The sequence below is a fragment of the Madurella fahalii genome, assembly GCF_045866475.1.
Source record: "Madurella fahalii IFM 68171 DNA, scaffold_4, whole genome shotgun sequence".
NCBI lineage: Eukaryota > Fungi > Ascomycota > Sordariomycetes > Sordariales > Madurella > Madurella fahalii.
The window spans coordinates 973,233-985,396 of record NW_027263974.1 but is presented as its reverse complement, the minus strand read 5'-3'; the positions used below and the strand labels follow the sequence as shown (position 1 = coordinate 985,396).

Here is a 12,164-nt window from a genome sequence, read left to right as displayed (position 1 = left end):
ACCTTACCATTCTCCACCCATCGCGCGCTAGGCTCCCAAGTGACATCCTCCTCCCATGACGTAGCTGTCTGCTAAACCGCCTTGTTGGCCGTCGCTCGTTTACTATCTAATATCCCCGAGCGAGCGAGGAAGCTTGCGCCCGTGCACACGGAGAGGATGTATTGAGTGGAACCGAATCAGGAGGCGATGAAATCCTCGATGGCGCGGTCGTTTTACTCAAGGCGGTTGACTTCGCCGATGCCGCTCGGAATGACGAGCACGTCGAGTGGCGGAGCGGTAGTGAGGGAGCGGATGGCTACGATTTGGGTGTCGATCATGTGCGACATGTCCATGATGGAGCCCGTGCCGTCGTGCCGTCATGGTGGGGGGTGGGCGGGTGTGGGTTATGCCGGAAGTTTTGGCGATCATGGTGAAGTTTATTTTAAAGGGCTAATTAGGAGCGCTGGGATGCTGTTAGCGGCGAGGGTTTCTGGCTGAGGAAGTAGGCAGAAGCGGCTTACCACGGCTATGAACTCCAGGGGCCCGTAAACGTCGAGAATGGTGAAGCCATCATATATCACCTGTAGCATTTGATAAGTATTTTGTCCTTAGGGAAGGGATTCTTGTGACTAAGTTTGACAGACATAACCGATAGACAGCGTCCGGTTTGCATTTCGGTCCTGCTCGGCCGTCGGTGTTGAGAGCTGAGCTGCTGCAAGCTGGAGACACTGAGCCCAAGCAAGCAGTGCTGCGGCGACAGCGTAGCCTTTGGTCTGCATTCTGAATAGGAGATCTTTGAGCAAGCGGGCTGTAGGCCTCAGAACCTTTGAGAGTCTTGCGGGTTTAATACGCCCTGGATTGCCATTTTATAGTCCTTCACTACAAGGCAATTGAAATCTATGTCGCACACCCATCCATATCATCTCGGAGGTGATCACGGTGCTGACACCGCCACGGGTAAACCGGATTAGCCGGCGTTTAAGGCGGTTGCTGAGAATCCTTCGTGTGAAAAAGGGACGACCCCAACTCCATACACCACCCGTTCCAACTGCTTTGTTGCTGAGCGAGAACGAGCGAGTTGAGCATCCGCAGAGACAATAAAACCCGAGCCCGTGGGAAGGGACCTAACCGAATCCTATCCACCATATTGATAACTGACCGAAATCTCGGCTGAGGTACCCCGCGAACAACTTCTGATCAACACTCACATCTAATACGTAAGGTATGGAGGGTACTTTTAGACTCATTTTCCTCGCTATTTTCCTCGCTATTCTCTCTAGGACCTTGAAGAACTCACAGGACCCCGTGCCAAGACAGAATACAATAGCTCTCATTATCACCAAAATGGACAAGTGGTTTGATCACTACCACTGCGGTTCTCGTTTCCCCCACTCATCCTGATGATTGCAATCAAGACGGAGCTCATCATATGACCATTCGTCCACTCCAAACTAACTAACAGTCTCCGTCGAAAATGAGGCGAAGCGTCAGATATGGACCTTTATGCTTTTCCGGAAATGAACCTCCCATAGTTTGCCATCGGGTTTCTCAAGAGAGGACTCAAAATGCGAATTTACCCTTGCCACCGACAAGCTCGTCGCACTCAACGGGATCGCCGAAAGTATCAGACCCATAACTAACAGATTCCTTGCTCCAATCACAAACTGATTGTGGAACTTGCAATCCTTAGATGCCAAAGAACTCACGCTGGTCAGGCCTCCATGTTGAAACCTGACCACAATGCGGGGCTAGCTACATTTATCTGGTTGGCAGGCGAGACAATCACAGCCGGGGTCCTAGTATTGAAATAGACTAGCCGGCCAGATCTGGCTGGTGGGAAAAAAGGCCAATCCTCCGGAATTGGTGGTGCTTAGTCTGCCGCATTCTACAACAATCCACTGTAATCCAATCAACGGATTGCAGCAGCTTGCCACCATCCTTGTAACTCGCAAGCGTCATTCTCTTGTGGCTTCTTATTAGCCGTTTCCGTGTGACAGTTACATCTGCCCACCGCGACGAAGACCCAAAAATGGGGGCTTTAGCCATCTCTTCATTGCCAGTCCCAAAAAGGCTCAAGGCAATAATTAAGCATCATGGGTCAAGCCATGTCCAAAATTGCTACACGTTGGCTTTGCGCACCATGTTGCCGCCCAAAGACTGCTGCTAGCCCTGCAACTGCGACCCTAGAGAAAGCTTCAAGCTTTTGCCAAAAATGCCACCAAGTCGGACTATTTATTCAAGATAGCGTCCGGACTATCCAGTCGCGGGGAATGGTCGAGCTGCCATCGCACTCATCCATTCCGTTGGGGAACCTTGAGACCCTTAAGGAAAGACAAGCCTGTGCGGGCTGTCAGTCCGTCGTGTCTGCACTTCTCGGAGTCAAGGAGGTTACCGAGCCTGATCTATTTGGGCTTTAACGCACGACTGCGATTCGATGGCAGGAACTTCTTCTGCGACATCTACCCACATGACCAGGAGCCTGGCGTCAACCGTGGCCCGATGCTGATCCAGACAGAGCCCGCCGACGCCGCGCAACGCATAGACCAAGTCCGATATGCAAGAGCGATGGATGCAGACCGGATCGACATGGACCTAATCAGCTCGTGGATCGAGACCTGCGACCGCCTCCATAAAGAAGCGGCAACGCATAGTGCTATCTCGTCGCTTTTGACGCAGAGTGGTCTCTCCTTCCTCTACCTGATTGATCTCGAGCAGGAATGCCTGGTACGCGTTCCGCTGGCTGGTCCTTCGGCGGAAGGCCTGCAGTACGTCGCCCTAAGCTACGTCTGGGGACGGGCGGAGATTCCCAAGACAACAACCATGAACCTCCAGCGGCTGCAACAGCCGGGGGCTCTCTCACCGCGGATCTTCGCCGGCATCAGCGGCCACCGCCTGTCGTGCACCATCGCAGACGCTATGCACTTGGCATCTCGGCTGGGGATCCGGTTCTTCTGGACGGATTGCTTCTGCATCGTCCAGGACGGCGGCGCGGAGAAGGCCATGTTCATCAACGCCATGGCGTCCATCTACTCCCGGGCCTACTTTACCATCGTCGCTGGCGAGGGGCCCCACGGTGACTTCAGCATACCAGGCGTCTGCCGGGGCGATGCTCCGAGCCGGCCCCGCGACATCACCTGCTGCTACATGAGGTTTCCCGGTTCCGTCCTCCAGACGGAGCACATCAACGACCATGCCGCCAGGAGCATCTGTGCAGGGACGCCTTGGTCCACGCGCGCCTGGACATTCCAAGAGGCCTTTTTTTCACGCCGCCTGCTCGTGTGCAACGGGACGGTCAGCTGGTTCTGCCACGAATTCCGGAGCGAAGAGTGGATAGCGTGCAGACATGACGACGCCTACAACCGCCACGAGACGCCTGGGTTTATCTCGGACGTCCCGGACTGGCCTGATATTATGCAGCTCGCCCGTGTGATTCTCGAGTACGCCAAGCGGGATCTGACGTTTGACGATGACGTCCTCGCTGCGTTCGCCGGCGCAACGACCGTCCTGAGTCAATCGTTCCGTCCGGGGTTCCATTTTGGGCTGCCTGAGATGTTCTTTGACGTTTGTCTGCTCTGGGAGGGCGACAGGCGACAGCCACGGCCGCTGCGGCGCCGCCGAGGGAAAAATACCCGCTTGCCCAGCTGGTCATGGGTGAGCGTCAAAGGCTCCCTCTTCCTGGACATGTGGACCTCTTTTGGCCCGCACTTTTACGCCGCCGGTCTGCCGGTCCCCGACTCCAGGGTGGTTGACCCGCTCGTTCACTGGCGCAAAACCATCCAGGCGAATGGGCGCTTGGAGCCAGGTGGATACATCCTCTCGGCTAAGGACGGGAATTCTCCCTCACTGATCGGGTGGTCTTTGGTGCAGCAGCCCAACGAGGGCAAAACAGGCGGCTCCTTCTCCCACCCATCGCTCGTGAACCGGACGTTTCCCTATCCCTTTCCCTTGCTACACTGGAGAAAGCAAGGCGAGGATCAGCCCCAGGAGGCGCTCGGCGCAGTCTTGACTTTTACGGCAAAGCGGTCGTGGCTCGTGAGAGCGGAGCAACTGGAGCGGCATCCTTGGCTCGAGTGTCCCATCTACCGTACATATACCTTGCGCGACGGCCAGGGTACATGGGCCGGCGTGTTGTCCGATGACGGACTCAATAGCGAAGAATCGGAAGAATCTGATTCACATCACGATGAGACTAGGTGTGAGCTCATCGCAATATCAAAGACCAGAGTTCGCGACTGGAAGTGGGCTAAAGACGTCCTATTAGAGTGGGAGCTGGACGAGCACCCTTCGGCGGACCGGGTCGAGGATGCCTACGAATTTTATAATGCCCTCTGGATCCGCTGGCGTGCCGGCGTTGCGTATCGGTCGGGGATCGCGAGGGTGTCAGTGGAGGTGTGGGATGGTTTGCAGCTGGACGAGTTAGAGGTCAGCCTGGGCTGAAATCGGGCGTCGGCTGGTGATAAGCTGTAGTTGCCGACCGCTCACTTGATCAGGATGGTGTCTTCAGCCGAGCCATCGCCGGCGCAGCTCGGGGCGTCGTATATATTCTGTTATAGGATCTATCTGAGACGTCTATAGACCCTCCTCTTTACTCTCAGCCGCCTCCTCAGGGGGTGTAGGCACTGCAGATCTGATTAATAAGCCGGAACTGTCTTCTCTGCAATTAGACTCTCGGTCTTATATGTTTTGCTTAACCTAACGTATTTGATAAGCGAGTCGTACAGATAAGCGAGTCGTACAGTCCCCACCACCCTACAACAACTATCCTCAATTACAAAACAATAACACTAGGAACCAACTATAACTACATCAGAAACAGCTGAACCTGACGGTTCTACAGCCTCCTTGCAAGTACGGGCATTATGGCCAGGCTTGCCACACACACCACAGCACCGTATCTTCGTACGACCTCCCCCTGTACTACTACCACCCGGCTATGTACCTTCAACTACCTCCCCACCTCCATCCTTCTAGGCCAGTAGATCATGTGCAGCCTGTACAGTAAGTGATCCTCCAAGCTGTATGCGTGTTCTTTTGGCTCTCCGGTGCTTGCTTAGTGCTTCGTTGGCCTTGCGGAGCGAAGAGACCTCTATACGAAGAAGAGCTACCTCGTGCATTACAGCCGTTGTACTCTTTGTCAGTTGGTCTACTGCAGCCAATATTGAAGTCGGGGAGCTATTTTGGTAGTTGGTAATACAGGTCTTTATAGCTGTTGACTGTATATTGGCTTCTTGGAGGAAGATAATCCCTATTATAAACCTAGTCTCGTCGAAGTTATAGATATCGTTATCTACAATACCGTACTTGGCCTTGGTATTCTATTGAGTTGGGGAAAACAGTCCCCAGAGGGCGGGGTCCCTCTGATCAGAGGGACACAGTTGCTAGGATGGTGCCCCGGGGGCTGGAACTTGCCGTAGGCCCATTTTCTTTCGTACCATAAGTAGGGCCGTCCTGGCCGTTGCTCCTTAGACAGGACAATCAATTCAGCACCTTTCTTCACACTTGTTGCAAGCTCAATTGACGAGCTTTCTTTACGTGCAAAGCGATCTCCCTCTAATCAGAGGGAGCTCTATCTGCACATGTTGTTTTGACCTTGTTTAGGCTACAGGGACCCGATTTGTGGTGGTGTCGCCTGGCCTGTCTTGTCTATCTTGTCTGTCTGGCATTTAGCCGTCTTTCGCCCTCCCCTCTTATTGTTGTTGTGTGTGTAGGTATGTTCCTGCACCATTTCACTATATCTCAAACAAATCCTGCGCTGCATTTATCTGTTACTCTGGGTTGCCATATACCAGATCTTCAAGGTATTGCTAAGCTGTAAGACTTGACAGGTTATACCGTTGAGCTCTTATTTCGCTGTTGCGATTTTAAGGAGACGTTGTTTTCTTCTAAAGCGAGTAATGAAACTTCTGAAGGTCGTCGATAGCAGCTTCTATATCCTGCTCTAGTATCTCTAGCCTCGAGATAGCAGAGCTCTTGTTTAGGGTAAGATTCTAGTCTTCGACTATAGCAGAGCTATCCAGGGTAGTATTCATTAGGGAAGCCAACGTAGCTTCCCGGACGTATAGAAGACTGAGTACTTTATATACATTTTCAATGCCTATAATACGAAGCGCATCTTCGAGCCCAGTAATCTCTAGAGTGCTAATGATTATTAATTCCAATCGTACTGATGTAGATCCAAGATAATTTATCTTGTTTTAGATGATTTATGCTCTCAATTTTTGAAGCTTTTAAGGATTATATTGCCCTACGATAGGAGCCGGTTTCGACGTCATTGTCGCTGCCGTCTACTTGGCCTATTTGTATTATCACCTCTTTTCCGTTTTCGATAGTCTGTAGAGCCAAAGGATTCCTTAAGCTGTTGTACCTATATAAGCCTGTCTAATAAGAATGGGGATCTACTCAAGTAGCAACTTGCTACTGAAGCTTAGTATAGGTTTAAACTAAACGGCATTTGTCGCTTTGGAACGTTGAAGCGTATCACTTTACGAGGCTGCCGATGCAACGGGCCAAGAACGTAGCTACTGACTGGACCAGGCAGAGTCTTACCCCCAATCTGGAAAGGGGCAGGAACTTGAGTAAGAAAGTCCATTAAAGCCCTAAAGCCGGGCTCCTCGGGACTTAAACGACAATATATATAGCCTAAGCAACTAAAACACCCCTTTCTATTCTGAGTATCTAGGTCAATTCGAAATAAAAAAGCTCCACTCGGATGCAATTAGCAAGTCGATCAAGCTCAGCCGACTCCTTAATAGGCATCCTGGCCCGTAGGGCAAGGGAGTTGATGTTTTTAAGGCTATCTAGTTGACGCTTCCTAGAGGACGGCTTAGCCATAGCAGCGGTTAAGAGTAAACGCTATTTGAACATCCGTTTAGGAAGGAGAGGGGCCTCATTTGTAGGCGGGCGCCGGTCCAGAGCTTGGGCTGTATTGCGGTTTTCGTCCGTTTCAAAAATGGCTTGGTTGCATTTGGGGCCGGGGGAGGGTCACTAAGGAGAAGGTTGGCCGGGAGCCAGGCTCTTAGCAAAAGTTGCTATACTCAGGGCTGTTCGGCTGACGGGTACATGGTCCTAGCCCTAGGGATTTCGCTGGCGCAGGTGAGTGCTCAGTAGCCTGTCAAGAGCAGTCCCCCCCTCTACAGAACGTCGTGATCCTGGTACCCAGCCAAGGCAGGATGCCATGCAGCTAGTGCGAAGGGGAGCGCCTTGCAGTAGAACTAGCTTTTAAGCATTGCTGTTTCCATAGTACCAGTGTCTCCTGACAACACATAATGCTTAGACAGGAGACTGGTCACTGTCTGTTCCTATACCGTGTAAGACAGCGCAAACCAGTACCGTAACCAGGCCATCTCGGCGAGAGATCAGTCCTGAGTACCTCTTGAAATCTGCGAGCCCAGTCCCCACCTTCACCCACCTTCTCCAGGATCAGTACTCTTAGTCACCGGGCAGGAGGCCCCCTATGGATAACGGCGGGGGAGGTCGAATCTGAGGGGGACCGATTCTGGCCTGGGGCCGTTTATGGCCCTTCTCCAGGCTTCCCTACCACCAGAGGCGTCAAGCAAAGACGGCCAGATTGGTGCCCCCCACCAGCAACATCTGTAGAGAGGGGTCCAGAATTGGGCCCCCCCAACCCAGCAGGTACGTACCAGCAAGATTCTTGCCTGCAAGGAGGTCTATATTTACGTCCCCTAATAGCAACATTTTTGCCAGCAAGTCCAGAATCGGCTTCTCCTATTAGCAAGGCCTGTACTAGTCCTTAACGTAGGCTGAAGTCGTCCTCCCCGTGATAGCAGTTGATAGCAGCAGGGTCCTTAATTAGGCCAGTTAGCAGTAAGGCTATCTGGGGCTCTCCCACGCGGGAGCCCAATGTTTACTTGATTCCTGATCCTAAATCCGAGTCTCAAGATTCAATGCAGCAGCTGTTGCAGAGTGCTTCATAGCTGTACAGTAGACACCGATTTCGCTTCAAGATGTACTACACTTAGAAGTTCGTAAAGCCTAAATATGTTTCGAACGTCACATTCCACCACGAACAGCCCGGGGCTATCCCCCTTCTCGCCAAATTACACCTTCATCCCTAGCACCCCACTGCTTCAGCTCTGGGTTATATCACAGCTTATGCCATATTTAGGTCGTTCTCACGCTCGCAACTGCACCAGAAGGTCAGGCAGGCCTTTTGCGACTACTCTAGCCGATCTTGCAATACTGTAACTAAAGCTCTAGGAAACTCGCCCAATGTATCCAGAGGTTCCTGAAATTCGTCATTCTTCCATAGCTCTTCCATCTTGCATATAGTGTAAGTGCACACTAAGCTCCTCAATGGATCGCACTGTCCGCCCTTGTCCGCAGTGTTGCTGAAACAGAACTCCATAAGCTAGGCTATATTACGATAACCATACGTATAAAGCGTATATCGCATCACCACCTCCCGTAGCTTACGAAGAGCAATAAGCTGCAAGACCTTCATATCATAATAGTCTGCAAAAACATAAATCCGTACATGGGAAAGGAAGACCTCGGTATAATCATCGTCCGTGCCATTGTCGCGTATAATAGTTTTGGATAGGGGCTACAGCAAGTCGTTCCTATTCGATTTGTTTCGGCTCGCAGGGGTATCTTGACACAAGAGGTGTGGATTGTTGTGACATTACGAGAAGTATAAGAAGAGCTGAAGCTAAGAAGATTGATATGAGAAAGGGGGTTCATGCATTGGGAAAGAAGAGCAGCGCTTAATATGAAGGGAATGGCTCAGTAGCGGCCTTCAACACCAGAGCACTGATGACTCCGGCTATGATTCCTATTGCTCTGTATAAGGAAACTTGCTCGGCGTTCCATTCGCGGAAAGAAATCCAAAACTCAGTGGGCTGCGAGTTGACTGGGATTTTGCGGTTCCCCATGTTAAATTCAAGTTGGCGTACCACCCATCTCATATGTAGGATCGACAACACCTTTCCTCTTTCCACCCCGTCCCGGAGAGCGCCATCTGCGGCCTTGTAGAGATTAGCATTTCGGCCTAGTCTCGAGACCGCACGTCTGGTGGTATTAACTTGGCACAAACATGCTGGCTTTTCTGCGGCCTTCAAATCGGGTCCCATGTCCAGAGCCTCGGGCAAAATTGGTTCTCCAGGAGCAGGACGAGTCGATATCGATAGGTGAAATTAAATGCCAGAGGCGTGATCTCTTGAATCCTTTGCTCTACCGAGCGTTTTCGATAAAACCATGCGCGCCGGGCTCCTCACACATGCCGATGGATTCATCGAATCCGATGTCGTGGAATGGTTTTTTATCGCCCAGTGTTCTCCGACGCTTCATCTCAAACTCTCCGCCGCCATTCAGGAGACCAGGTCTGCGCCTGGTGACTACACCGGCCCAGTCATTACGGTCAGCGCGAGACCATTCGACCCGTCCAGACCCGGAAGTGGAGGATGGCGAGTGAGTAGCCGTCTCCCTTCCCCCAGCAACCCGCAACCCGACAACATTAATTAATAGCTAAATCGGTAGCCACAACTGGCCGTGACAGGTGATGTCTCCGGCCTACCATCAGATGAAAGTTAGACGATCCCCTCCCCAACAGAAGTCGCAGTCCTACAGCATCCCGACCTAATTATGCAGGCACTCATTGGCTTAAGTTTTATCTCTTCACGCCCGTGTTTGGCACCGGCCTCGAGGATGCGTGGCGGCTTCCGATAGGACCAAGTCGGACGCGTATTCTTTTCTGTTAATGATTTCATGTAAATAGCTGTTGGGGAGCCGACGCACAGGATGCCATGCGGATTGTGATGGTAATCTTACCTGGCTCATCACGTTTGATGAATGTTGGCTTGCGTTCAGTTCCGCTATGATGTGTTGACGTATTAGGAGGTATGATGAAGTAAAAAGTGTGATGAATTGAACGGCAGAAAACAACGCTAGGAGAAAAGTAAGAGGCAAGTGAAGAATATAGTACGGGAAAAGCTGGTTACAGGAACATCCAGGCAAGTAATTACAAGAATTCCCGGTAGCAATCCTGCCCTACAGTACTTGGTAACACCCCGCCGTCAAGCACGCCTGAAAATGACTAAAACAAGCTCGACGGGCCTCATCCAGGAGGCCATGCATGATTCTCCCCGCGCCGCCTGTCTCCGCAGGGTGTTTCTCGAAAGTGGACACCCCAATCCTCCCCTGCATTTGCCGTCAACATTATATGACAGTTCCCCCCGTTCATCAGACACCCCAGACATCCATCAGGCAATCGATATACCCCTGAGGATGTGGCATGCTCGATAGGCTAATACGCGGACAAGTACGTGCTCTGCGGTTTGGACACAGCCGTAGGAACCGAGTGCCTAATCATGGTGGTGCCACGGACCGGAGTGTAGAAGGGTTGCTGGTTGGCGGGCGCGGTCCAGTTGGGGCGGCAAAACTCGTTGCAGCAGTGCTGGCTGAAGAAGGAGCTGATGCCCTGGGGGCCCAGGTCCGTCACGCCGTACTCGCGGCCCCGCGACAGGATGACGGGGTCGGACAGGACGAGCTCGTGCTGGTAGATGCCGCCCTGCAGGTCGCACAGGACGTAGTTGCCGCCCGAGATGTGGTAGCTGAAGTGGCTCAGGGCCTGCATGACGCGGGCCCAGTGCCGGGTGTCGTCGTTCCAGCCCGTGTTGCTGTTGAATTTCTGGTAGTTCTGGATGAAGGGCTCGCATAGCACTCTCGCGCCGGCCCATTCCAGGTACGAATCGTCTGAGAAACGCCACACTTGCGGCACGTTGATTTTGACGGTCCGCGACACGACGTTCAGCTGGTTGAACCGGTTGACAATCTCCAGGGCCTTGTCGACGGCCTTGATGTCGAGCGTGAAATAGTCCTCCTCGAAGACGGCACCCGTCTTGAACCATTTGACCACGCAGGCTTGGCCTTCGCGCTCGCCCTCGGTGTATCTCCCTTTGGCCACCCAGCGGAAAGCACCCGAGGCGAAAGGGTTCTCAAGGTCTTCGTGGTTGACCTGGCACTGACTGGAACGGTTGTAACGGCCGCTATCAGACTGACTAGCACACGGCGTGTCGGCGTGGTGGCCGTGCACGCAACCCGCGCATCGCGACAGGCCGGCGCCCTTGGAAAACTGGTTGGCCGTGTACGATGACTGGGGAAGGTCACGACCGCATTCGGCGCAGATGCGGCCCATTGTGGGTCGGAGGATACGGCACGACCGGACTTCGGGGTGTGATTTTCGCGGGGGCGGGAACTTGATCGGTTCCTAATCTTTGCAGCACACTATGTACTCTAATAACGGGAGTGTTAATCTGGGTACTTGTACCGGAGCGGCCCACGGGATGGGAGACGGTGGATAACTATACCTAGGTAATATAGCCGAGATACTTCGCTAGGTGACCTGCTCTGAATTGATGATTCCGCGCCAGCTGGCTGAGATTAAGAGAAAAAATTTGTGTGCAACGAACGGAGTTACCCAACGGTACTCCGAGGGTAATAAATTAAGGTACATAAGTAATAGCTCCGTCAGGTATCCGTCATAACCCCAGTTGAATGGACCACTGCCAGCCCCACATATAAATATCGGTGTGCGTCAGGTGTCCTGACCTTGTACACTTTCATTTGTCAGATGCACAGCACCTCTGAACGTTGGGAGTCAAATTTTAGATGGAAATTCAGAATGTCCTTTTTTTTCTTCCTTGTCTAACGGAGGTGAACTTCCTTCTTATTCCCAATTTCCTGGACCACGGAGACCCGGGTTGACGGGTCTCCCGAGAGATCGGATCACACTTATCCGAGTCGCACTAATCCGGATCACACTGATCCGGATTCGTGTTTTGCAGATCCAGGATCCAGCTTCCTGACCCTTTTGACATCATTCACTGCGTTCACGGAAGCAGCTTAAAGTTCCAAATGAAGATTAAATTAGTCGCCTCGAAAACGTCATCTGCCAGCTGTCGTTGGAGCACTAGGCAGCTGCCTCTAGAGAATAGAGGGTATCATTGCCAGCCGAAGAGTAAGGTACAGTACCTCATCCTCATGAGAAGGCCTAGAGCCAGCCCGAGCGTCGTTCTACGTGTCGGAGGAGACACAGGCAGCGGGGCCCGGAGCAAGATGATAGTGTTTCAGTGTGAGTCCGTGGATTATAGCGATTAGTTTTGCTTCTAATTACCATGACGTTGTTCCTAGGAGGAAACCTGAATCAATCGACTAATTAGACTCCGCCT

At 52.3% G+C, this 12,164-nt stretch overlaps 3 protein-coding genes across 3 annotated transcripts; 1 reads left to right on the top strand and 2 right to left on the bottom strand.

Moving 5' to 3' along the window:
* Nucleotides 1–216: 216 nt before the first annotated feature.
* MFIFM68171_07298 (uncharacterized protein) lies at nucleotides 217–758 on the bottom strand (the record flags this gene model as incomplete). The annotated part of the gene is made up of 3 exons (XM_071062718.1): nucleotides 217–429; nucleotides 501–560; nucleotides 624–758. 3 exons carry the CDS (start codon nucleotides 756–758, stop codon nucleotides 217–219), a joined length of 408 nt encoding a protein of 135 aa, XP_070918819.1.
* Nucleotides 759–2,544: 1,786 nt separating this feature from the next.
* Nucleotides 2,545–4,416, top strand: MFIFM68171_07297 (Heterokaryon incompatibility protein-domain-containing protein; the record flags this gene model as incomplete). The annotated part of the gene is made up of 1 exon (XM_071062717.1): nucleotides 2,545–4,416. The coding sequence occupies one exon, from the start codon at nucleotides 2,545–2,547 to the stop codon at nucleotides 4,414–4,416; it is 1,872 nt and encodes a 623-aa protein (XP_070918818.1).
* Nucleotides 4,417–10,240: 5,824 nt separating this feature from the next.
* Nucleotides 10,241–11,131, bottom strand: MFIFM68171_07296 (Alpha-type protein kinase domain-containing protein; the record flags this gene model as incomplete). Its single annotated transcript, XM_071062716.1, has 1 exon — nucleotides 10,241–11,131. One exon carries the CDS (start codon nucleotides 11,129–11,131, stop codon nucleotides 10,241–10,243), a length of 891 nt encoding a protein of 296 aa, XP_070918817.1.
* Nucleotides 11,132–12,164: the final 1,033 nt, after the last annotated feature.